The sequence below is a fragment of the Poeciliopsis prolifica genome, unplaced genomic scaffold (genome assembly GCF_027474105.1).
Source record: "Poeciliopsis prolifica strain line A6 unplaced genomic scaffold, Auburn_PproV2 SCAFFOLD004, whole genome shotgun sequence".
Taxonomy (NCBI): Eukaryota; Metazoa; Chordata; class Actinopteri; order Cyprinodontiformes; family Poeciliidae; genus Poeciliopsis; species Poeciliopsis prolifica.
In genome coordinates this window covers 18,518,417-18,544,065 of record NW_026562379.1, presented here as the reverse complement: position 1 = coordinate 18,544,065, position 25,649 = coordinate 18,518,417, and the positions used below count along the sequence as shown (strand labels likewise).

General features: G+C 44.9%; 3 protein-coding genes across 7 annotated transcripts in view; 1 reads left to right on the top strand and 2 right to left on the bottom strand.

The window, feature by feature from the left end:
- Positions 1-19,661, bottom strand: part of lrch3 (leucine-rich repeats and calponin homology (CH) domain containing 3) — a 45,438-nt gene extending 25,777 nt beyond the window's left edge. The window contains exons 1-20 of one of the 5 annotated variants that reach the window (XR_008605882.1): positions 19,355-19,661; positions 17,042-17,186; positions 15,885-16,011; positions 15,701-15,806; positions 15,494-15,630; positions 15,325-15,428; positions 15,148-15,241; positions 14,970-15,051; positions 14,671-14,813; positions 14,493-14,548; positions 14,359-14,404; positions 14,136-14,282; positions 14,012-14,056; positions 13,812-13,865; positions 13,445-13,478; positions 13,252-13,365; positions 12,971-13,068; positions 12,760-12,897; positions 12,609-12,686; positions 10,232-11,778 (exon numbers count right to left, since the gene is read on the bottom strand). Coding sequence is in view for 4 of the 5 variants with exons in the window: in XM_055028715.1 (XP_054884690.1) it covers positions 11,581-11,778; positions 12,609-12,686; positions 12,760-12,897; positions 12,971-13,068; positions 13,252-13,365; positions 13,445-13,478; positions 13,812-13,865; positions 14,012-14,056; positions 14,136-14,282; positions 14,359-14,404; positions 14,493-14,548; positions 14,671-14,813; positions 14,970-15,051; positions 15,148-15,241; positions 15,325-15,428; positions 15,494-15,630; positions 15,701-15,806; positions 15,885-16,011; positions 17,042-17,186; positions 19,355-19,604 (2,196 nt within the window). In the remaining variant the exon portion in view is untranslated. Of the gene's footprint in view, positions 1-4,987; positions 9,153-10,115; positions 11,779-12,608; positions 12,687-12,759; positions 12,898-12,970; positions 13,069-13,251; positions 13,366-13,444; positions 13,479-13,811; positions 13,866-14,011; positions 14,057-14,135; positions 14,283-14,358; positions 14,405-14,492; positions 14,549-14,670; positions 14,814-14,969; positions 15,052-15,147; positions 15,242-15,324; positions 15,429-15,493; positions 15,631-15,700; positions 15,807-15,884; positions 16,012-17,041; positions 17,187-19,354 lie in introns of those variants that run through there. The other 4 variants (XM_055028717.1, XM_055028715.1, XM_055028716.1 and 1 more) reach the window with 4 other exon arrangements.
- On the bottom strand, positions 451-3,746 carry rpl35a (ribosomal protein L35a). Its single transcript, XM_055028724.1, has 5 exons — positions 3,668-3,746; positions 2,943-2,979; positions 2,623-2,775; positions 2,401-2,545; positions 451-537 (listed from the first exon to the last, which is right to left on the bottom strand). The coding sequence occupies exons 2-5, from the start codon at positions 2,951-2,953 to the stop codon at positions 514-516; spliced, it is 333 nt and encodes a 110-aa protein (XP_054884699.1). The 5' UTR covers positions 2,954-2,979; positions 3,668-3,746; the 3' UTR covers positions 451-513.
- Positions 19,662-21,181: 1,520 nt separating the features above from the next.
- abcf3 (ATP-binding cassette, sub-family F (GCN20), member 3) overlaps positions 21,182-25,649 on the top strand; it is a 6,119-nt gene continuing 1,651 nt past the window's right edge. The window contains exons 1-19 of the mRNA XM_055029030.1: positions 21,182-21,283; positions 21,871-22,018; positions 22,093-22,169; positions 22,266-22,321; positions 22,452-22,549; positions 22,669-22,791; positions 22,872-23,138; positions 23,214-23,294; positions 23,377-23,436; positions 23,509-23,565; positions 23,638-23,660; positions 23,765-23,820; positions 23,905-24,105; positions 24,284-24,360; positions 24,485-24,529; positions 24,619-24,751; positions 24,829-24,917; positions 25,285-25,376; positions 25,453-25,585. Of these exons, the coding sequence (XP_054885005.1) occupies positions 21,211-21,283; positions 21,871-22,018; positions 22,093-22,169; positions 22,266-22,321; positions 22,452-22,549; positions 22,669-22,791; positions 22,872-23,138; positions 23,214-23,294; positions 23,377-23,436; positions 23,509-23,565; positions 23,638-23,660; positions 23,765-23,820; positions 23,905-24,105; positions 24,284-24,360; positions 24,485-24,529; positions 24,619-24,751; positions 24,829-24,917; positions 25,285-25,376; positions 25,453-25,585 (1,889 nt within the window). The 5' untranslated portion in view covers positions 21,182-21,210. The remainder of the gene's footprint in view (positions 21,284-21,870; positions 22,019-22,092; positions 22,170-22,265; positions 22,322-22,451; positions 22,550-22,668; positions 22,792-22,871; positions 23,139-23,213; positions 23,295-23,376; positions 23,437-23,508; positions 23,566-23,637; positions 23,661-23,764; positions 23,821-23,904; positions 24,106-24,283; positions 24,361-24,484; positions 24,530-24,618; positions 24,752-24,828; positions 24,918-25,284; positions 25,377-25,452; positions 25,586-25,649) is intronic.

The following is a 25,649-nucleotide window of genomic DNA, read 5'->3' as shown; positions in this document are numbered from 1 at the left end:
GAAAAAAACAGAAAAATGTCTGTTTGAAGAGAAAAATAAGCTAGAAGTCAGAAATATGAAAAATTATCTAAAAAAAAAAAGTAAAGCATTTTCTTGAGCACATTTTCTAACTCAGTAATTTGTTAATCTCAAAATTTGAGTTTTTTGGTAGAAATGAATTTAAAATCTCTACAGACATAAAATCCACAACGATTCCCAACAATAAAGTCCTGCATTGATGTCTGAAAACCCAAACTGTGTCAGTATTCAGCGTCAACGTTTTCTACATGAGAATATAATAGAAACAGCCATTATTGTCCCAAAGAGGAAACTCAGAGATTAAAAGTTTCTACAAAGTTCTTAAAGTGGTAAAACATATAAAAAGATTAATAACTAACAGAAAATACTGAGGCGTTGCTGGAAGTCGTGATGTGGAACCGAGTCGGATAAAAGAACAAAAACACACAGCAGTTTGGCGCTGATCAGTTTATTGATCCGTTTTTATCATTTCTGTACAAACATGATGGGTCGTCTTCACACCCGAGACGGATACAGCATCTGCAGAGACAGGAAGAGACACCGTCAGAATAAAAGCAGCGGGGCTCCTTCACAATAAGAGAATTATCCCTGTTGGATCGGATCAGAACATGAAACCACAGTTCTGGTTCCACAGAAGTGAAATCAGGATTTATCTGATCAAACTGAATTTATTCCAAAAAGAATCCACCGACATTAAAATCTGGGCCAAGACCAACATTTATTGATTTTAAATATTTCCTAAACTTCAAAAAAAAGCAGGAAATACAACAAAACAGAAAAAATATATGTTACTACTGGTCGATATTTATTGTGCATCTCCAATACATGTTTTTATTTTTCAACAGATTAAGAATCATTTCTGGATGTTTTGGTAAATAAAGAAAATCTGTAAATATTGCAGATTAAAGTTAGAGGTTTGTTAATAAAATCAGAATCAGCCGTTTGAAATTCTGGTGGTAAAAGAACAAGATATTTTTAAAATTTTTAAATTCTGTCAAACAAATGAGTCCAATTTTTAGATTGGAATTTCAAAAGATCCAGTTCTTTCTAGAGCAGCACTGGGAGCCAAACTGGCTGATTTTAAACTGATCAATTATATCAATTACAAGTAGAAATTTAAATTAATCTTTTGTAAAACTATGATTGTTACTGTAAGAAATTAACTTCAGATTCATTTAAATCTCTTTGTTCTCAGAATGGTGGGCTAAACTATTAAATGTTAGAACAGCTTGCCATAGAACTCCAGAACGTTCAAAACTGACACGCAAAACATGCATGTCACGTTTTGAGTATTAAGGTGGAAATATTGCAAAAAGTATCAGTTTTTTAATGTAAACTAACGAAATTATTAGTTTTTCTGTTCTGTCCATGTGTGAAAACTACAGAGTTTGGTGAAACTCAAAACAAAGACGTCTGACCAGCCAAATATCTCAGCACTAAAGTCAAAGCGGTGACCGGTCTGCCAGGTTGATGACGTGACAAACTCTCCTGTGTTTGCAGGTTTGTGACCAGAGCACAAAGAAAGAAGAATCACTATTTCTGCTGCTGGGAATTCTGAAAAATCGATTTTAAAATGCGTTTCAGTTTATACTGAATCCACCGTCTGCATGTTGAACAATTCTATGATCCAGGCCGCTAAGCTAGCCTCATTCTGGTAAAGTAAGTTACAAAATGTTAGAAACAAACCGATCGTTGTTGAACTGATTGAATCGAATCCTGTATGGAGCCTTATAGGATAAGTTTTGAATGAATTCTTTTTCTCTTTCAGTCGCATCATTTAAACAGAAACTACAAACAGCTTGAAAAGAAAAACTGGTTTCTGGATCCAAACGTGAAAATCTGAATCGAAATGCTGCAGCCGCTGCGTTTCCACTTGAAACCTGCAGGAAACTTAATATTCTGCTGGTGTTGAAAAAACATAATTGCAAAATAAAATCAAATACTTTGTTCACACAATAAAACAGTGAAAATCATCCTGGCAATACAAAACAGCTTTTATCGTTGGGATTGTTACATTTACTATTGTCTCTACCGTTTTTCAATAGATATCAATAAACAGAGGAAGTGAGCAGTTTAGGGACATAAATCACATCTCGTTTTCCAAGATCTGTTTGTGGAGCTACGATTACCATGAAAGTCTTACAGTTAACTGAAAACAAGTAGAAGACACGATAAGAACCATTTCTTATCGTCATCACAGTAAATCGTGATGAAACCTTCAGTCTGTGTCGCTCAGCTCTTCTGTGATGAACGTTAACGCTGCTGGTGTACAGCGAGTTTTGGAACCAGGTCAACCCAACCAATAAATGAGCTGAACCAGACCGAACCTGAAGTCTGACCCGGACCTGAACAGAACCTCCAGAAAACCGCCGCAGAACTCACCACCCGGATTCGGTGTCCGATGGCCTTGGCCGGCAGGTTGCTGCTGAACTTGGCTCTGACCATGCCGCTGTTGCCGTGGGCGCGGGTCACCTTCCCCCAGATCACTCTGGTCTTGTTGGGCTTCCCACCGGGCGTCACTGTGTTCCTGCACACACACACACACACACACAGTTTGAGCTGAGGCGGCGGTGGCTGCGTCATGATGCGGGCTGTGGCGCTCACTTCTTGGCCTTGTAGACGTAGGCGCAACGTTTGCCCAGGTAGAAGTCGACCTCATCCCGGCTGTAGCAGCCCTCCAGCTTCAGCAGCGCCGTGTGCTCGCGCTGGTTCCTCAGCCCACGCTTGTAGCCGGTGAAGATGGCCTTACTCCAAAGTCTAGGGTCAGAGGTCAATGGCTCAATTAACACATCATAACTACAAATGAACACCAGTTCCTGAATTTCTTCTAAATTATTAAACGTCGGCAGAAACTTTAGGGAATCTGAGGATAAAGTTACGTTTTCATTCAGCTCCTCCAGAAAAAACGAGACCAGAGAACTCACCTTCCAGGCATCGTTTGTCCTCTTCAGGTGAGTTCACCTGCAAACACACAGTCATTAGAGCAAATCACAAACATTCAGACACGGAGCTGAATGTCATCTGATCTGAAAACCTGCAGAGGAAACCCCAGGTGTTCTGCAGCATCTCTAATCAGAAGCTAATGCTAAACCTCCCTCCGCTCTGGGCTGTTTCACCGTTTATTCCGGGCTGCTTTGATTTGGAAACCGAGCTCGTTTCAAATGTGGACCCATTAGAACCGGAACTGGCTGAGGTTGAGTTCGGCTGCTTATTTTATAGCATTTTTCCAGATTACAGCGGAACTGAACCGAACAGGACAAGCAGAAACGTGGGGTAGCTGAACGTCAGAGCGGACGGTGAATCCTGGCCTTTACCGATTTATAACAAAGTTCGGCAGCCAAACTGAATGTTTGTGACACAAACAGACCCCGAATCTACTCTGAAGACCAGAGACACATCCGCCTAGCTCAGAATGGGGTTAACAGCTGCTTATTCCCCCTGCAGAGGAGAGGCTGAGTCTTAATCGGCTCCGCTAATTTCTGTTAGCTCTACTATCCGTTTTAAATCTCCGCCATCGGAGATCCCACCGCTGACATAATCTCCCCGAATTATAGAGGACAGTCTTCTCTCTCTACACAAGTGAATATTTAAAGCAGATAGACCAATGTGTGGGTGATTTTCAGCTTTAATCGGACAGATACACATTTACCTGCGAACAGTCCACAAAGATGGAGGAAAAGACAGGACCCAAGGCCTGCCGGGTAGTCAGTCCCGGGAGCTGCCCATTAGGATGCCTGATCAAAATATCAAAAACACCTCTTTTAAAACAAAGAATTAAACATTTTAATGTTCAATATTAACTACTATCACAATTAATGAAAAATAAAAAGTAAATAATCAGCCGTGAAATTAATAAGTTCCTGTAAATCATCGCAATTTTGCAGTTGTAGTAAAAGTTTTCATTTATCAAACTGAGTTTCTAATTTTCTTGGGGTGTTTGTTGGATGGTGTGCAGTTTCCTTCTGGGCTGGCTATACATGTTTTCAAGAAGTTCAGGGATATTTAGCAAATTCAAAAAAGTCCAGAAAGAGCATAGCATGAATAGCTCCAGTTGTCTCTCCTCGCCACTAGTAGGCACTGTGGTACAAGTTTCTGGAATCAATATACTGTATTATTTAACATTGCATATCAATGATTTTGTGTTTGTAATCATAAACTAGCTGCATATCAACTTTACTTAGCTAACTACAACTAAGCAGTAAAAGTTAGGCATTTTCTTTTATTTACAGTTCATGTAAAAAATAATATTTATTAGAAATTGTTTTTTGCTTCTGTTTCCTATTGGATGAAAACAAACCACGTGGAGACGTGTAAACGGATATTTTATGTAATAAAACAGATCAGGTTGTATTCACTACGAGGAATCAAAGTCTTATACTTCAAGTAAAAATGTGTTCATCTTTATAACACTGAAGAGATTAAAAGCAGCTCCCTTAAGGGAAAAAAACTGTTGATTTTACTTTATTATTGTTTTATTTCTACAGAAGCGGATTAGATACACTGATCAAACAAATTCTGAATAATTTTTTTCAGTCATGTTATTTTTGTGACCCAAAATAATCTGTATAATTTTCATTGTATGTGAGTTTTTATTTTACATTTGTGATTTATGTGATAGTTCAACATCGATTCTGTTCCCATTTTCAGATCTGCATTCAAACCCACCGGTTTAAGACCACACTGTGAACATTTAGTGTAGATTTAGAATTGTATTCATTTATTATTATTTTCATACAATGAGACAAGAACTGCCTGTTATTGTGACATAACAGCCAGTTACAGTAACTAACTGGCTCCTGTTGTCTGGGAGAACCATCAGAATAAACAGGAAAAAACAATGGAATAAAGGAGAGATGTTACGATGGTTAGGGTCGGAATAACGTCGCCCTGTACCAGTCCAATCCCTCACCCAACAACGGCCCAGACAAGCAGAAATGTTTAAAATCATACACACAAAAATGGAGAAAAATCACATTAAAATATTTATTTTTTATTTAAACTCTTCAAACAGTCGGATTTATCTTTTATACAAAAAAAAGGTAAAATCATGTTTGTCCTTTAAAATGGTGGAATGTCCTTTAAAAACAGTGAGACTGCGTCATGTGACTGGCCACTGCTGCAGGACAGAAACTTGAATTCAATGTCTTCACTACGCCAAGTCACCTGTCCTCAGAAACCCAGCTGCTGATTTTCCCCAAGTTCAGTCTGACAGGCAGAACTCAGCCTGGCGGTATGAAATCAGTCTGGCAGTTTAAACTCTGGGCGCCACAGGGAAAAAACATGAGCTAAGCTTGTGCACAAACTGTGAGAACTGTTTTTAGGTTAGTGTTTAGTGACGTCCCACTGCGCCTGAACGCAGCACAACTCCTCAGTAAACATGTTTTAAATTAAAAAGCCGCTTCCTGTTGTCGTCTTCTTTCTCCACTAAAACGAGCTCCATAAATAAAAGTAGTGCGCTCGGAGCAGGATGAACCGCTACAGCAAACCAACAGTGACCTTTAACCTGCAGCGTCGCCATGGCAACAGACAGGCTTCAGCTTCATATGTACAACATATCTACACATGTATATATATATATTTATATTTATATATATTTACAGGAGTTTTCTGAACACTAACTGCTCCGTTACAGGGTGAAAATCAGAACAACAGGAAATCCAAACAGCTGAATGTAAACAACAATAAAAACAAACATACATATATGTATAAACATGATTTCATCTGTTGGCCCCAGGATTGGCGGAAAGCCTGACAGTCAGAGTTCAGGGTTCAGTCAGAAAGATCAAAGCGACTTTGGATCTGATGGAGACCAGAAACAAAGAAAACATCAAAAATGGAACCGACTCTAAAACTGAGGAACGCCCAGCTCTCTGCTGATTGGTCGGCTTTCTACAGCCAACCAATCAGAGGACAGAGGCCAAGAAAGAGCCTGGAGAAACAAACCGGATTTTAAACAAAACTTCTGCTTTTCACTGCAACCTAAGGTATGAAGTTGAGTAAATAAAATAAATATTTGCCATTTTTAAGGTAGCACTGTTATAATTTCCATATCTGAAGTAAAATAATCATATCAAACACAGCTTGTGTTCGCTATTGTAACATGAGCTTTAACTAACTGTGTAGCTAACAGCTAACTAACTTAGCCAGAGTTTTTGCTTTCCTAAACTTTGGCCTCTTATCAGTTCAAATGGTTTACCAAAAGTAATTCAGTCATTTTAAAAGTGAGAAAAATAAACTGTTCATAAGCTGAAAATTGAAAATACATTTAAAAACTATTTTAAAAACTATTTACAGTTGAAAATAATCATTGGCATAAAGCTAGCAATCTTTTCTTTTGTATCTTTGTTTCTGTTGTCCCTGTTAGAAGCTAGTAATGTTGACTAGAAATGTTCATTTTTAATTTCTGGACTTTAGGACATATATTTTCCTGTTTTGTCTTCATCATTCACTTTTCATTATGCTAACAGCTTAAGGTAACTCTTTTAGCAACTTAGCAACTATACATCAGAAATCTTGCTTTTCTCACTGAAGCCATTTGGGCCTATAAGCCACCTAAGCACAGTTCAACAGAATGCTAGCTAATGCTAGCTGAAGCTAATGATGTACGGTAGCAACAAACAAAGCTAAATTAAGAACTGCTAGGTAATCTCACCAGTCATCAACATTATTGTGATACATTTAGTGCAACTTAAATATAATAACAAATTTAATCAACAGTAGCTACTGATTAGCGTTAGCATCATTTTAGCATTTAGCTATCAAAGCTTCAGTCGTATATCAGCTAGACAGCATGTTATCGTAATGTCAGTTGTATACACAATTTTATTTTTTGAGTATTTCATTATTTTATAACTTAAGCAGTTGTTTCAACTGAACTTATTGAAGAAGTGCTTTCAAACTAAATCAGACAGTAATTAGCTTTATTATCATCCTTAACCATCAGGTCATTTTAAAGTTCTATAGATACAAAAAGCATTGTCTGGAAAAAAAAGTAGTCAACAAAAATTAGAAACAGTGTTATGTGCAAAAAACAGCAAAGCCTGAAACTTTAGTTATGGTTTCAGTTTTAGGGTTCAGTGCCTACAAACATGAATACGAACCAAACTCTTGAGTTTGGGAGTAAATTTGACCTTTAGCGTTTCACCAGATATATATATTCCCCGAAACTAAAATGAAAAACTGACGTCTTTATGTTGACAGAGAGAAAAAAATAATATTTACATCTAATCAGTAAGATTTTAATGAACGGTTTGCCAACTTCGTCAGCTTTCAGTGTTTGCGCTCTTTGCCTCCCTTTAGGACTCGTTCTGTTTCTGCGGATCTGCTCTCTGTTTGGGACTCGTTCGCTTTCCCACAACTTGCCTGGTTACATAAAATCCATTTGGTTTCTCAAGACTCGCTTTCTTTCTCTGGCCTGTTTTCTTCCTTAAAACTTGCTTTCTTTCTCAGGACTAGATCTGTTCCTTGAGACTCGTTTGGTTCCTCCAGAATCGTTTGTTTTCCGAAGACTCGTTCAGTTTCTCTGGCCGATTCTCTTTCTCAGGACTCGCTTCCTTTCTCCTGGCTATTTCAGTTCCCTTGAACCTGTTCAGTTTCCAAAGACTCTTCCTCTGGCTTACTCTTTTATCAGGACTTACTCCCTGTTGAGTAACTACTTCAGTTCCTGATCTCGTTTACATTCTGTGGCCTATTTTCTTTCTCAGGACTTGTTCTGTTTCCCATGTCTTGTCTCGTTAAACCAGAGCCATTTGGTTTCTCAAGACTCGCTTTCTGTCTCTGGTCTGTTTGTTCTTTCTTTCTAGTTCAGTTTTTACAGACTCCTCCGGTTTCTCAAGACTAGTTCAGTTTCTCTGTCATGTACTCTATCTCAAGGACTTGCTCCCTTCCTGAGACTCGTTAAGTTTCCAAAGACTAGTCTCGTTACTCAAGACTCATACAGACTACGAATCAGAACTAGTTTCTCAAGACTAGTTAAGTTCTTCAGGACTCACTTAGTTTTTCAGGACTCGTTCAGTTTCTAAAGACTCGTTCAGTTTCTAAAGACTCGTTCAGTTCAGTCGTGATAGTTTGATCTCAGCTCTTTGTGTCTCCATCAGATCCACATGCAGCTTCCAGCAGGTTACCAGTCCTGCACCAGTAGGAAAGCCTCTGTTTGACTCCCGTGTACTGGGATCAGTACTGGGATCAGTACTGGGATCAGTACTGGGATCAGTACTGGGATCAGTACTGGGATCAGTACTGGGATCAGTACTGGGATCAGTACTGGGATCAGTACTGGGATCAGTACTGGGATCAGTACTGGGATCAGTACTGGGATCAGTGAGAATGCCTCAAACATACAGACAAAAACACTCACCTGCCAGAAGTCTGTATGGACACTGTATGGAAGCCCATTTGAGCAAAAACTAAATCAACCAGCATGGAAAAAGCTAAAATCAAAAAGTATGGTAAATTAGTGTAAAATGTAACTTTTCACACAAAAGTAAATAGTTTTTAAATGTATTTTTACAATTTGATTGGTATGTACTTTAGATTAATTTAAAGGATTGAGAGAAAATTTTTAAAATAAAATTTTCCACTCACTTTATAAAAAATATTCCCACTGAAAAGCAAAACAATCAGATGTTCCACAAGAACAAAACGGTCAAAAACTCTCTGCCTGAGTTGGATTTTTCCCAACCAATAGTCTAAAAACGTTTTAGAGTTTAAAAAATATCTTGATTATGCGTTTTTCCTCCAGTCAAAGCAGTAAAACCTGCTGTTACCATGGAAACTCGGACATTAATGTTGATCTGCATCAATCAGCACAACCAAACATTATCAACATTTTCATTTATAACTCCTGATTTTAACTTCCTGGCACTGATGGGCTTCCATACGCCACACAGCTTCCTGAACGGCATCACAACGACTCGTTTCTGGCTGTGGGAACTCGGCGAGCTCTGATTGGTTGTTACAGGAGGCCGACTGAGCGCGTGCAGCGGCTAGATGATGACGGAGGGCCCAGGTGGCGTTGCTGTCGTCATGGAGATGGACTGCTTGGGCGGAGCCAGGTCCAGCAGCGCGCTGACCGTCCCGGCCACCTGGGGGAGCCCTCGCTCCTCCAGGATGTGGAGCGGAAGACACAACTTAGTCTGCACAGACAAACACCACAGAAGAAGAGCAGACAGCGACGGGAGGGGCGTCAACAGAAAGGTGGGTCAAACGATGACAACTTAAATTAAGGAACAAAACAACCGTAACCATGGCAACTCAGGGAAAAGAAGCAGGAAGAACAGGAAGTGATGTGGGATGGAGGGAAGGAATGCTGCTGCTGAGCACTGCCACTCAGCAGCCTGAAGGGCTGTCATTTTCTCTCCCTCACAAGTAGGGCAGCAACAGGGATGCGAATCTTCCAGCATCCTGCGATTCGATTTTCATTTCAGAAACCAATTTGTTTCTGCGGTAAATTTTGGACACGAGATGAAAAGACAAATAAAAGATATATTTAAAAAATTCTAACAGTTTCCAGTTCTGTAACTTAATTCACCGGTATTCGGTTGGCTTAGCTGCCTGCCTTTTTATTAAAAAAAAGAAAAGAAAAAATTCAAAATATAATTTTAAGCAGAATTAAAATCAATTCAAATGGAATTTGATTCGATTCAGAATTGCCAGGAGCAGAATTAAGATTCTTTACAGAATTTATTTTTCCTTCCAATCTAAAATGCAACTACTGTAATTATTTTAGTAATCGATTATTCTGATGATCAAATCTGCAGATTTTTCACGTAAACGCTTACGTCTTAAGAGTTACATAAAAATAGAAATATATTTACTGGAGGGTTTTTTTTACCAAATTTGAACGAGGCGGAGCTAAAACGGCTGCTGTTATTATTCTGGGTGTAAAATAAAAAAGACAATGGTTGCTTTTTATATCTTAGCTGTAAATGTTAATATTTGTTGTAAAGTTTTGACTTCATTGCAGCTCCAAGTGTGTCGTTCTTAAGGCAAATTCTGTTTGTAGTTGAGTCTGTGTTGTGCAGTTAACGGTTAATCAATTATCAAACCAGCTGGCTCATCTGATTAATCTGATTAATGGTTTCAGGAGGAGAAAAGCTTGGAAGTATTTCTGCTAACTCAGCAGAGCTCAGAGAAAAAAATGAGTCAAAATGTTTTTCTGGACTTTATTTAGAGAATCGAGAAGAAAACTCCAAACCGATCCGAGGTTAAAAACACATCATCATCATCATCATTCTTCATCTTATAAAAAGGGGAACGTTCAGGGGGTGTGACCTCATCCTGACCTCACAGCAGCAGCAACAGAACAAAACGGTTACAATGGAGACGATTCCCAGAGTCCCGCACTCGGTTCTGTTTGGTTCCGAACGGTAAAAAACACTCAGACAGGCAGGCGGACGTAAGGCACGAGGGGGCGGAGCTTCAGCAGGCAGGAAACGGGCCAAACGGACAGGAAGTTCTGCCTCCAGCTGAGGCCTGATCCTCTACAACTCGGCGAACAACGGCAAAGACGGCAAAGACACGTCACGGCTTGTCCTCAGGTCCACAAAATCCCAGTCCGAGCCAAAAAACGTCCTGGCACATGTCAGAGAAAAGATCCAAAAGACCCAAGTCCAAGTCAGAGTCCAAATGTCCCAGTGCAGTCAGAAGACTCAAACTAACCTAACAAATCCCAGTCAAACCCACAGAATCTGGGCTGCGTCCAAAATGTTTGCTCTGAGTCCACAAGCCCCAAAACCATCCCAGTTCAGGTCCACAAGTCCCAGTCCAGTTTCTAATGCTGCGTTCAGACCGAACGCGACCCGATGCTCAGAATGGATGCACCTCTGCGGTGCATCGCCGGGCGCGTCGCTGGGCGCGTCAATCAGAGAGACTCCGCTATGTGACGTATTGACAGGATGAGGAGGCCCCGATGCTAATCAGCAAGCTAACTGCCAGAGAGCAAAGATGGCAGACAGGGTTGTGTCCTCCATGTCTGCCATCAGAGCACAACGAACACCAGACGATTCTGATGCTCGTCAAGCGTCATGATTGAGGCGCTGGATGCAGTTCGGTCTGAACGCAGCTTTCGCTAGGCTACGTTCACAAAGCAGGCAAACGCGACCCAAATCCAAGGTTTTCATTTCAGATCTGACTTTTCCCACAGCAGTCTGAGCAGATCAAAAACTCCAGTCTGTCACTTCCATACGTACATGAGATCAAGTAGTTGAACGATGACAAAATATAACACCTGTGATTAACTGGGTTTTGTGAAATGGATGTAAGTCATTTTATGGCCTTAATCTCAAGCACATTAATTTAAGATGTTTAAAGATGCAGAGGCCCGGTACCGACCGGTTGATCTGCAGGATGTTAGATCTGGACTGGACTTGGACGACCCGACACTAGAGGTACAGACCATCCCAACTGGACCCGGCGTTCTCCAGAGGGAACCTGCAGTTGTGCTTGTTCATGAAGTATTCCACGTTTCCGTGCGTCAGGAACGGTGTGGCTACAGCGGGAGACGACAGCTAAACGTGGGACGGCCCGAACCCGACGGAGGTCCTGCAGACGTTCCAGTCGGGTCTAAGTGTGCGGCGCCAGGTGAACGTAGATGGCGCAGAGCGCCGACATGACGGACAGGTAAAACAGGGCAAAGCCGGCCATCTGGACCTGGAGGGAGGGGCTAAGAGTGGGCGGGGCCATTGAGAGCAACACCTGCAGCGTGCCGTAAACCCCGCCCCCTTTCCCCTCCAGAACGTCGCCCACCGAGCAGAGGCGGTCCTGAGTGTGTGGGTGTGATGGGCACAGTGGAGGATAAAAACAAGGAAGGAATGAAACAGGAAGCAAAATGGAAGACGGGATGAGGAGAAGAAAGGCAGCTGTTAGTTTAGAAAGAGGAGAAGAAGAAGAAACTTCATCAGACGGTTCAGATTGAATCCAAACGTCTGAACAGCCACTTCTGTTACAACAATCAGTTTAAAAGCTCATCTCATCTTGAGCAGGAAGTCAACAGCCAGATCGCTGAGAGGACGGTTGCTGTTTGTGAGCATAAAGTTTCTGATTCACAACCAGCCTCTCTGAGCAGGTTTGGCTAAACCAGCGTTAGCACTTTCCACAGAGTTGGAGCCAAAATTAGATGTTTAATCTAACTTCACCACATGTGAAATATTATTTTAAGTCAGGCTGCAATTACTTTAATAATCAATTATTCTGACAATCAATTGGATAAAAAAATTGCACATTCTGCAGATTTTTCTTTCAATCAGTTATTCTTGTTTTATACAATATTAGAAATACAAATAAATAATCTACACCATTTAATAAATAAGAAAATCAAAATTTTATTAAACTATTAGCCAAAATTGAAATGAGCAGTTCAGGCTGGAATTATCCAGAAGGATTTTTTATTATTATTATTTGTCTTCAGTTGTTATTCCACACTGTGGTGAATTACAGACTGAATGGCTCAACACAGGAAGCTTTTAAGCTCCTGGTTGGGCTGCCGGTCTGATAGGTATCTATGTATTAGTGTTGATGTTTAGCTCGTCCTCCCTACTGTCTGCAGTCTGACTGGTTTGGATTCAGCCTCCGCCTCCAAGGTGTGTGTTTACCTGTGGGACTCCGATCCTGCGACACGCCTCCAGGAAGTTCTCCACGTTGCGGCGACACTTGGCCATGGTGAGCTTAGGCTGCAGGGACAGAGAGAGGTCAGCGGAGGTCAGCTGGGGCAGCAGCATCGACTGACCAATCAGAGACACTCACCACAGCGGGGGACGGGACGTGGATGCTGGGGACGGAGCGCGGCCTCACGTGATTGGCCAGGTGGCACAGCACCACGCCGTCCGTCAGGGCGGCGCCCAGGTCGCTCGGCAGCGCCACCTTCAGGCGGGCCTCGATGTTCTGGGTTGGAGGAGAGAGTTGGTGAGCAGACCAAACACAGAGCAGTAAAGGCGGAGGAGGCGGAGCTACGTACCTTCCTGAGCTGCTCCACCAGCACTGCGTCTTCGCCCACCAGAGGAGGAGCAGCAGGAGCTTCCTCTTTGGGTTGAGGTGGCGCAGCGACAGCGTCCCCTGCAGGGCAGAGAGGGAACAGTCACACTCCAGCTACAGATGTTTTCCATCTTTGGCTAAAGACCAGGAGCCATTTCTGCTGCTAGCGCTAGGCTAGCAGGTTTGTTTTGGTTTTATTTACCCAGAAAACCTTGCGATAACATTCACATATCCATTCAATATTGCAGGTGAAAATACACTCACCTTTTCTCTTCTCGTCCCTCTGACCGAGGCGATACAGGAAGCTCTCCGGCCGCAGGCTGGACGTCCGACTGGAAGTCCCGCCTCCTGAGCCAGGGTACGAAGGCGATTGATTGGCTGAGAGAAAACAGAAGGCTCAGAGTGGGCGGGACTGTAGGTGAGGTTAGTGCAGGATTCAGGTTGGTTTTGCTCTTACCTGTAGGAGACAAGGTGGCTCTGTCCTCCCCCTGCTGAGAAGACAAAACACAGGACTGTTACACACCTGGACACACCCGGGAGAAGGTGTGTCCAGGTGCTGCGAGAGCAAAACCAGACAGGAAACCAGTAGGGAAGAGGAAGTATCAACAATTTAAATCAACATGCAAAAACAGAGGGACAGAGGTCAGGTCAGGGTCAGAGGTCAGAAACCAGAAGGAAGAGGTTTTCTTTCATCTTTGGACCAGAAACCAACAGAGTGCAATCTGTGATGTCACATGCAGAAAACCCACTGATCCCTTTGCATGCTTTTATTTTGGAAACCGTTAATGAGATGCGAGCTTGTGGGTGGAGCTACAAGCTCTTACCATGATGAGGGCGGAGTCATCTGTGTGGGTGGAGCGCCTGGAGGGGTAGACGTTCTGACAACAAACACCAGACACACATCAACAGACACAAAGGGGTGTGGCCTAAACACAGGGGCGGGGCTACGGCTCTGCGCTGTCCAATCAACACGAAGAAGAAGAGGGTCTGCAGGTAAACGAGTAAGAAATGAAGACTGACTCACCTCAGGTTCTGGACTGGACATGGACGGGCTCGGAGCTGCTTTATGCTGCAAAACAACAGCTTGACCAGTTAGAGACGCCCCCTGCTGGTTAAACTGGTTAGAGTCTGAGTGCCTGATTATGTACCTTGGAGTAGCTGGTGACGCTGTCTCTCTGGAGAGAACGGTTCTTCTGCCGCTCTTCGTCGTATTTCAGAGCGGCGAGCTGAGCCTCCCTTCTCATCCTCTCCACACCTCCAGAACCAGAACTGGAACCAGAACCAGAACCAGCTCTCTGGAAAAACACGGATAAGGACATGAGGTGCCGGTTTGCCGCTAATGCGTCCCGTCAGACGACTCCATCGTCATACCTGGCTCTGGGAGCTCGAAGACGCCGAGACGCCGTCGGCCATGTTTCTGAGAGAGACAGAAAGTCAGACAGAAAGTGAGACAGGAAGTGAGGACACACAGATTGAAGTGATTGGGGCCTGGTGTTTTCATTAACCTGCTGTGTCTCTTCATGTCTTCCGCCCGAGCCAAGCTGTTCTTCACTGGGGAACCCTGAGGACATGAACCGGAAATTAGCGCTTTTCAAAATAAGATCTGTCCCGCTTAGGTCAACAACGTTTCCTGATTGATGCAGGCTGAATGAAAGCCTCCAGCAGGAGGGGGCGGAGCCTCACCTCCCTGGTGATGCGTCTCTCGATGTATGCCATGAACTGAGAGCTGAGGCTGCTCCGGTCTGCTCCGACTGAACGGCGCTTCCCTTCCTCTTCCTCCTCCACACAGCTGTCGATGAAGTCTATCTGCTCCAGCTCCCCGTCTGCTGGGGACAGAGGAGGAAGTGAGGAGGATGAGAGGAGGAAGTGAGGAGGAAGTGAGGAGGAAAAGTGAAGGAAGTGAGGAGGATGAGAGTAGGAAGTGAGGAGGAAAAGTGTAGGAAGCAAGGAAGTGAGTCTGTGGACGGCTGAGTGAGTCTCACATGTCCCATTGGGCAGCACATGTCCTCCTGGTCCGGCTCGCCTCTGGTCTCTGACCGGCAGCTCTGACGGTTCCTCTGAAACCTGGAACAGAAGACGGGGTTCTGTTAATGTCTTTGCAGGACGGATCAGAGCTCCGGATCGGAACCGGACGGCTCAGATCCAGCAGTACGGTCTGACCTCGTTGCCCAGCCACCGCTTGTCTCCACTGTCCACGCTGTTGAAGCCCGAGTCCAATGCGCCATATGGTCGCCCTGAATACGCCTCGTCAACACTGCCGAGACACAGCTGCAGTCAGTCATGAGGCTTTTATTCTGAAGGAGCAGCATTACAGTGCGTGTGTGTGTGGGGTCAGACCAGGAGGTCAGAGGTCTCCTGTCGAACTCGGGCAGCTCCGGCGTGGTCTTACTGGCCTCCAGGTTCAGGAACTTGAAGATGTGGACCTTCCCCTTGATGCAGATCTACAGGACAGAACGGCATTAGGCTCAGCCGCAGAGCAGCAGCTGTGATGTCACTTCCTGCGTACCTGTGCGGGCGGGCTCTGCAGCGGGTTGTTGTCCAGGATGATGGCCTGCAGCTGGGTCAGGCCGCGGTAGCAGACGGGAATGGAGATCACTTTGTTGCAGGAGAAGTCGAGGCGCACCAGAGGAAGCTCAGCCAGCTCTGAAAACAGCCACATGGTTCTGATCCGGTTCTGGTTTTGCTCCCAGCTGGACCCTCTGAGTGAATTTACCTGAAGGGAGTCGGACCAGGTGGTTCCTCCGGATGTTCAGGTCTCTCAGAGCCTCCAGCTGACCCACTTGGGACGGTAACGTCCGGATCTCGTTACAGCTCACATCCTGCCGGAACCGACAGAAAGAGATCAGAACCGAACTAAAGTTCTGATCAATAATGGGTCCATCAGGAACCGTACTCACCAGTTCGGTGAGGTGTCTCAGCTGGCCCAGTTCCTCTGGCAGAGAAACCAGTTTGTTGTTGGAGGCGATCAGAACCTTTAGAGGGAGGCTGCAGACGACGGCCGGCAGGACGGACAGCTGGTTCCGACTGGAGGAGGATAGACAGACGGCCGGGTCAGCAGCGGTTTAGATTACTCAACCGCTAATGGCAAGGCTAAGTTTTAACTTAGCATTTTGCTAACTTTGAAAGTTATTCGTGCATTTATCTTCCTTTAAATACATTTTTCCAGATGAATTCTAAAGCAGTAAGCTAAAAATAAACAGCAGGCCAAACGTTTAGCCTAGCGGTTTGCTGCTTTTACTAAGCTTTAAAACATTTTGCACCTATCTTCCCCGTATTAAATTTCTAGATAAATTCCCAAGTGCTAACTTAAAATGATCTCTGTTACTAATAACAAAGCTAGTTTTTAACTTAGCATTTTTGGAAACTTTGGTTGCATTTACAGTAACTTCTTCTGCGTACAATTTGAAAGATAAATTTCGAAGTGTTAATAATAGTGAAGATAATTTAGAAAAGGCTTAGCAACATTAGCTTTTTCTAAATAAAATTTAGAGAAATTTAAATGATTAGCTGTGCTAACAATAACAGAGCTAGTTTTTAACTTAGCCCTTTACTAACTCTTTACTAACCCAGATAAATCCTAAAGTACTAATTTATTTCATTCCTCATGCTAGCTTATTTTACAGAGATGACGCACACAGACAGATTGAAAATGTTTGTAACTGATGCATTGCATCTAGAGTAGTTGCATCAGCTGATGCACAACTCTGCGTAGTTCAGAAATTTTTGTAGAAGTTTTGCTTATTAATTCTTTAAGATGATTAGATGTTTATATTCATGCTCTTATTTTGAAGTCTGTTTACACAGCAGATCCATTTCCTGTCTTCAAGTTCTCTACACCCTTACAGATGGAGACAACGGGATAAAACCTCAAACTTTACAATGCATTGCAAACTTTGAACCTTGCAATGCATTTGCAAGTTGGCGGACATTTGTGTGTGTGTGTGTGTGTGTGTGTGTGTGTGTGTGTGTGTGTGTGTGTGTGTGTGTGTGTGTGTGTGTGTGTGTGTGTGTGTGTGTGTGTGTGTGTGTGTGTGTGTGTGTGTGTGTGTGTGACCTGAGGTTCAGGTGTGTCAGGGCCTGCAGGTTCACCAGGCCGTCTGGCAGAGATCTCAGGCAGTTCTGGTACAGGTTCAGATACTCCAGAGACACAAAGAGGCAGACCTCCAGAGGAAGCTCCGACAGCCGGTTCCGGGACAGATCTGGACACACACAGTTCAGTTAGACGCTGGTTCTGGTTCTGGTGATTAATCATCAGATGGCTCTGGTTTCTGACTCCAGATTAAATAGAAGTGATTTTGCTGAATCGCCAGGACTCCTCTCTGTTGCCGTTGTTCTCCTCCCACCGTCACTCACCGCTGACTCCTCTGCCAGCGACACGATGCAGAGCCGACCCACAGATGCTATATTTATCAGAGCAGCTGTGAGGGCTGCAGGAGGCACTCATCACCACGGTAACCTCAGCTTCCTTGTTTTTAACAGCAGCTGGTGATGCTCATCAATCCACCATCACAAACAGGAAGTGGTTCGTTGGGGGACTTCCTGTTTGTTTGTTTGCCACCAGGCCTTCGGCTCAGATTCTGGGAGAGATGGAGCTGCAGCCGGGAGTTCTGGGTAACGTAGTTTGAACTGCTGAGGGAGAGTGGTGAACCACAGACCAAAACCACAGAGTTGGGTTTCAGTTTGATCTGACAGGAACCGCAGAGAGAACAGCTGCTGTCAGAGCGGTTAGGAAGGCGATCGAAGCACGCCCTGTTAGCGGAGAACGATCTGAGCGCGCTCAGTTAATAGAGAGTGATATGAGCGCGCTCTATTCGCTGGTAACCAGGTGTTCCTGTTTATAGCAGGGACAGAACCAGAGGCAGAACCTCCTTCAGGGCAACCAGTGTGTTCAGCATCGGTTACAATCGTAACCCAACAGTCCAACGTTACCGTAGATGGATGAAACGGCTTTAAAATGATCAATCTGGCCTGTTTGGAAACACTTCATTCATCCTGAAGGAAAGTTAACTGTTGTGGGATCATCCAAGTATCTTCAAAAAGTCATTAAGAATCTCCAGCAGCAGTTTAGTTTGCAACGAATCTGAAGAGGCCTCTGACCGAAGATAGTGATAACATGCTAGCAGCTCCATGTCAGGGCAGTGGAGATGATCTCCTCTGGGGTTTTGGGTTGTAGTTCAGGTGTTATCTCAGAACTCTGAGATGCTAATCAGCTGCTCCTGTTTGTGAAAGCAAAGCCTTGTTCCCCTGGTTACCACCATAACAACTGTCAAAAAGTATAAAAAGTAAGATCAAAATGCTTCCAGTTGCACACAATCAAAAACCAGACTCAATAGAAAACACAAAGAATAAAATAAAAAAGAAGAAATGAAGCCGTGCAGATGATGGAGTTCCTGCTGAGTTTCCTCCTCCATCACAGTCCGACACAAACAAAGGGAGCCTACATCTGCTCTGTTATGCCCCTCCCCGACCACACTGAACCCCAAAATAAGCACATTGTAATCAATCTTCCTGTATTTTTACCTACAATTTCATCATCTTTTGCTCCCTTTTCTCCCCATCTCTCCCATCTTCAGTGGAGCTTCATAGATCACGCTTTATGTGTTTGAATGATTAAAATAAATCATAATTTAGTTCATCTGTGTTATGCCTGATCAATAATCGGCTGATTTGGCTCTTTGAGGGGGGCGCTTGTTTCCTGATCCACACCGTCCCAAAGGGGCGGAGCCAGCAGTAGGCGTTCAAAACAAAACAACAAAGCCGCACAGGTGTGTCTTCACCTTTCCTACAGGGTCTGATCCGAACCGAACCTCGGACCAGCTGAATCACCAGAGACTGCAGAATAAAACCGGCTGTTTGTGTTTAACCGGTGTGCTGTCATCATCTGTTACCCTGATAAACAGCCCGTCCCCCGGCCTCACCTTCACGAGAAACCATCCTGAAGCAGAGTAGATTCAAATTATAACAGTCATAATACCAGCGTCATACGGCCAGTGTTAACTGGGAACACTGGTAACCAGTGCTAAGCAGAGTTAGCAGAGGTTCCTCCATGACGGAGATTATTTTAAATTTTGACCCCTGGAAAAAACAACCAAACATCCCTTTTTCTATCTGATCTGAGCGGTTAGCGACCAATGAGCGGTGTGACGCCGCTGAGAGAAGAGGAAGCCGGACCTCATGTAGCCGGGGCTCGCAGTTTGTCACAACACCGGCCCTCACTGTTTTCCATCCTCCTCCTCTGGAACTGCAACTTGGATTCAACTTTTCGCCCGATGAAGTCCCCTAAAACACCCCTCCAAACCATCTCACCACTCCCAGCAGAGCTCAGTCCGTCTCTATGTTCTGCTGGCCGCTTTTGGACCTCACTTACCGGCCCGGACGGTGTCGGTCAGGTCGTGGTTGGCGGCGCTCCGGGGAAACTCCTTCAGCTTCCTGCCGCTGAGGTTCAGACAGCCGCTAACCGACGCTTCTTCCAGCGCCCGGTCCAGGGAGCGGTTCCAGGACGCTGGGCCCGGCTGGCCCAGTCCATTAGAGTTTCCGAGGATAGCATTGCCACCGGCTCCGACCGTGAAGTTAAGTCCGGCGCTTTCCGCAGACCCCAGTAACACCGAGGCCGCCATTACACGCTCCGGCTGTTAGCCCCCGATGCTAACGGCTGCTGTGGAGAGGAGCATGCGCAGTGCGGCGCGAGGAGGAAGCGCAAACTGACCAGAAACAGTTACTAGTACTACATAGTACTGCTGTATATTAATGCATTATTACGTAATGACTACACATATTTCTGTATAGCCTTGTACTTGTAGAGTAGTGTACTGTCACAATACTATTGACTGACACCAAATACTTATATACTCTAGTAGCAATTTGGTATTTAAGACTTATTACAATTATTGCTGTATTCTACAGATACAAATATAAAACTACAGACCAATCATACTTCCCTAAATTACAGCGATGCTACAGAGTGACCAAAAATACTGTACACTAACTGGCAAAGCACATATGCTATAGTATATTCCCACTAATATACTGTAGTTTGATCCCAAATACAGCCATATACTTATACTACTAGAATACTGCAGACTCAGAAATATTTTTTTGTGCTGCTATTAATACCACTGATACAAAATACCACTGTACTGCTTTATAATATTACAGTATTACAAAATGATCATACAAATGACTGTGTATTACTGCTAACACTAACGCAATCCTACAGGCTGACTGTGATATTGATGTTGTGCTACAAAGTGACCATATAAACCACTGTATACTAACACGTACTGCACTACAGCCAAGGCACAATGCTAAAGTACACAATTATAGCCTGCTACGCATTTTATACAGTATTACAAACTTACTACAAACTGAAATAAATATTAATACTGTTGATACAACTAGAGTACTACACTCTAGACTGATCACAGTATTTCTATATTTTACCACAGTGAGTGGAAATGCCACTGTATGCTAATACTAATACATTACTAAAGACAAACCACCAATATTATTGCATATTCCCATTAGCAGTATTAGACTGATGCCAAATACTGCTGTATACGAGAAACTAATTCTACTACAGTGCTACAGAGTTATAAGTATTGTTTTATATAATTATTGATACCATTGACATGAACACAAAACTACATACTGACAAAATAGTGCTATATACTTGCCCCCTGGGGTACTACTGCATATTACTATCAATAAAACCATACTGTAACACAGCTCAAGGAGAAATATTAGTGTATTCAAGCACTTATAACTAAAATAGACTGATCATAAAGAGTACTGAATAGTACTCCTAATAGTACTATACAGTACGACTCCCGTTTGTAATGAGAACTTGAAAATTCGAATTTTCAAGTTGGAAAATCCATTAAGATAATTTATAAATACTAAAATGATTAATTGTGATTAAATAATTAAATTACAGTTTTGATCAAACGGCTCGTTTAAGATGAAAGTTTAGGAACAATCAAAATAAAATTATGAAACTTATCTGGCACACAGAAAGATTTGCGTCTTTGTACATCTGATTTTTTAATTTATATTTAGTAAATATTTATGGAATCTTTTCCATTTAGAAAAGCATGAGAAATGGAATTTGAATTTGAGAGGCATCTCGCGTGACGTAACGGAACCAATAAACTTCATCCCCCATAATCCTGAGCGGTGTCGCATTCTGGCGCATGCGCACTTCAGTGGTGTCCAGGGCCGGGTATCATGGCGACGTACGTGGACATCCTGAAGAGAGAGTTTCCTGAGATTGACACGGAGCTCTTCGACTACATCACAGGTGAGACACCGGGGAAAGAGTAGCTGTGAGCCGGCAGCTTATAGCCGCTTGGAGCCGGGAGGCGGGAACGAAGGCAGCGGCCGCCGGCTCCGGTTGGTACCCACACAGCGGCCTTTAGTGCGTCTGTGACCCGGGCAGCCGCGGCTCTCTGGCGGCTCGGCTCCCCGGGGTGATTGAGCCAGAGCCGAGAGACTCAGGGAGCGCCGACCCGCGCCAGGCTCGGGCTGAATCCGGGTCAGAATTAGAACCACAGCAGCTGCCATTCGGGGCCCTTCAGAACAGCAGGCAACCGGGCGCCATGTTTGTAGGAAAGTAAGTGATACGGATGAGGTTGGACTACAAACAGGGCTCTACTCAGACTCAGCACGTGTCGGGTCCTTTCTGTCATGTGATTGTTTTAAAGTTAGCATCACTGGCAAAGTATGACTCAGACACAACATTGTGACCCCTCACATTAGCTGCTGTAGCTGGGAGGGTCAGAGGTCAACCTTTGCCAGGAGAAACTTTGGAGATGTAAAACCAGAGGGTTTCCATGCATGGAAGCGTGGTCCAGCTGACAGGAGTGTAACCATGGTAATGTCCTGCAGGTGTATTGGACAGCAGCGCCCCTGACTTTGAGGATGGCGAGGAGGTGTTTGACGCCATCGGTGGCGTCCTGCAGGACGTTTCTGCTGACAGTAAAAACGAGGACGACATCAGAGACATCTGCCTGCAGATGTTCAACACCCTGAAGCTGTGAGATCCCTCTGTGTGATTGGTCTGTCATGATGATGATGATCAGGAGGTAAACGTTGGGTTTGTGCTTCCAGGAACAACCATCATCATGCTCAGAAGCAGATGCTGCTGGACGCTCCAGTGCAGCTCTCTCAGATGTCCGCGGACTCTGGTAATGTTGGACGGCTCTAAGATGGCCGCCCAGGTTTGACGAGTTGTTTCCTTTGGTTTTTATCAGCCTGATGTTGATCTGTGTGGTTCTCCTCAGTCTCAACAGCCAAGGACATCCAGGGAATCTGGATGATGAAACGTCCCCAGAACACGGTGAGTCTGCACTCATATTTACTTACTGACCTTACAGCAACCTCAGCCTCTGTGGTTCCCCCTGGCCTGCTGGAGAAATGGGTTCTAATGACCTCTGACCTTCTGCCTCTGTGTTCTTGTCGCTCTCCAGACAGTCGATGCCAAGAAGCTGGAAAAAGCTGAAGCCAAGCTGAAAGCCAAGAATGAGCGCAGGACCGAGAGGGATACTCAGAAAGCCACCGGTCCGCCGTGAGTCACTGAGTGACAGGATCTGTCCTTACCTGTCTCCATTCAGATTTACTCATCTTTCTCTTCTCTTGCCTGTCTCCACTTGTTCTCTCTCCTGTCTTCTCTCTCCTGTCCTCCAGGGTTCTGGAGGAGGCGTCAGCCAGTCAGGCTAGCAATAAGAAGGAAAGCCGCGCCGACCAGTCGGGGAAGAACCGCAGCTACGACATCCGAATTGAGAACTTTGACATTTCATTTGGAGAGAGGTGAGAACTGCCTTCATCACAGCCAGCAGGTGGCGCCGTTTAAAATCGTGCTTCATTTCATGTGTTGTTGTTGCTCTCAGATGTCTGCTGCAGGGGGCGGAGCTGTCCCTGGCGTCGGGCCGGCGGTACGGTCTGATTGGTCGGAACGGACTGGGGAAGACCACGCTGCTGAAGATGCTAGCTAGCAGGAACCTGCGAGTACCGGCCCACATCTCCATCCTGCATGTGGAGCAGGAAGTGGCAGGAGACGACACGATAGCACTGCAGAGCGTGCTAGAGAGCGACACGAAGCGCGAGGACCTGCTTGGCGAGGAGCGGCGGCTCAACGCGCGAATCGCCAACGGAACGTAAGATCAAGCTAAGGTTATGGCGAGGGATTTCGTCTCAGCACGAACTGTGACGTTGAGTCGTTGTCATTTTAGGGCCGACGGGATGGAGAGTGTGCGATTGTCGGAGATCTATGCCAAACTAGAGGAGATCGAAGCCGACAAGGCCCCGGCACGGTAACTACGGCAACACATTAGTTGCACAAAGCCTGGTACTGGAACGATTCTTTATCCCGTCTGCATCTTATCGTCCAATCAGAGCCTCCGTCATCCTGGCTGGTCTCGGGTTTTCTCCCAGAATGCAACAGCAGCCCACCAAGTGAGTAACGATCAGACGTTGTTGGTTTTCTGTGTCTGGACCTTTCGGAACCTGCATGGTCTCTGTGTGCAGGGAGTTCTCTGGAGGGTGGCGCATGAGGCTGGCGCTGGCCAGGGCGCTCTTCGCTCGGTGAGTTTCCAACGTTTCCTCTCCGTCAGGTCACATGATCCCTGATTTACCTGTCTGTGTTTCCTCCACCAGACCTGACCTGCTGCTGCTGGACGGTAAGTTACCCCATCTACCCCGGCCCCATTTACCCCAGTCCTAACTGGCCCTGCCCCATCTAGCCCCGCCCTCTTGAACGTCCTCTTATGACTGTGTGTTTCAGAGCCGACCAACATGTTGGACATCAGAGCTATTCTGTGGCTGGAGAACTACCTGCAGGTCTGTAGCCATAGCATCACTCATAGGAAACAATGGAGTCATTAGCCGCAAGCTAATGTGAGCTGAATGACTCGTCCCCCTCAGACGTGGCAGTCCACCATCTTGGTCGTCTCCCACGACAGAAACTTCCTGAATGCCGTGGCGACAGACATCATCCACCTGCACTCGCAGAGGCTGGACACTTACCGAGGCGACTACGAGAACTTCCTGAAGACCAAAGAGGATCGCCTGAAGAACCAGCACCGAGAGTACGAGGCCCAGATGCAGTACAGGCAACACATACAGGTACGACCGGGTCCAACAAGACACTACAGGGCCTAGGCTAAGTCCTGAAGCTGCCCTGGGCCCAGGCTAAGTCCTGAAGCTGCCCTGGGCCCAGGCTAAGTCCTGAAGCTGCCACAGGCTCAAGCTAAAACTTGAAGGGACCCCGAGTGCAAACTAACACTTAGTGTTTTTGTTTCAGGTTTTTATTGACAGATTTCGGTACAACGCCAACAGAGCTGCCCAGGTCCAGAGTAAGATCAAACTCCTGGAAAAGCTGTAAGTTCCCATCCTGACCTCATGTTGTTTCTCTTTGTGTTTTTCATGGACATTGTGTTTTGTGTTTTACTATTTCTGGAGTTGCGTTGCTTCTCCTGCTGATGTAACTTGTTGTGTCCTGCAGACCGGAGCTGAAACCAGTTCAGAAGGAATCGGAGACCACTTTGAGGTAAGAAGATCAGGCCTTCACAAACTGGAAGATCCACCAGAGAAGAGATGCTGCTGCTTATGGATTAATAATTTCCTGTTTTCTTGTAGGTTTCCAGATAACTTTGAGAAGTTGTCTCCCCCTATTCTTCAGTTAGATGAAGTGGAGTTTTACTACAGTCGAGATCAGCCGCTCTTCTCCGGACTTAACCTGTCGGCTGACCTCGAGTCTCGCATCTGCATCGTATGTATCATCAGTTCATCAGAAAGTCGCCCAGTCCAAGACTTACAGCATCAACTCTGAACTGGTTTTGCTGGCAGGTTGGTGAAAATGGTGCTGGTAAAAGTACCATCCTCAAACTGCTGATGGACGACTTGACGCCAGTCAGTGGCATCAGACAAGCTCACAGGTGAGGCCGCCTGGCGTCCAATCAGATTGGCTGAATATAAACTAATAATCTCTGTTAACGGTTAAATAAATGTTTCTGATCAAATGTTTAATCAGAAAGGTTTAAACTCTGATTGCAGTATCTTTAGACTTTGATTGGGGAACCTTTACTTGTTGAAGTTTCATTTTCAGATCAATTTTTTTTGTTGAACTGTAGAACCTGTTTTTACTGTTCGATCAGGAGAACGTTTTGATCGGTTTTGATTGGATGAGGGCTTGTTTGTGATTAGTTACGAGAACATTTGATGCCTTTTTATGCTGCGGTTAGAGAATCTGGGGAATTTGGAGGCAGCCTTTGGTTTTTTGTTTAACTGCCGTCTGTTTGTCAGGAACTTGAAGATCGGTTACTTCAGTCAGCATCACGTGGACCAGCTGGACCTGAACGTCTGTGCCGTGGAGTTGCTCCTTAACAAGTTTCCTGGTAACCATGGTGACAACCAATCCGCGACCCGTGGCCGGGCGGCGAGCCCTGATTGGCCGCTGTGTTTGTGCCGCAGGTCGGACGGAGGAGGAGTACCGGCACCAGCTGGGAGGTTACGGGATCACCGGGGAGCTGGCCACACGGCCGGTGGCCAGCCTGTCGGGCGGACAGAAGAGCCGCGTGGCGTTCGCCCAGATGACCATGCCATGGTAACGCAGCCACATTTTGCACGGCTTTCTGCTTTCATTTGGTTTTCTGTTGCTTTCAAAAGAA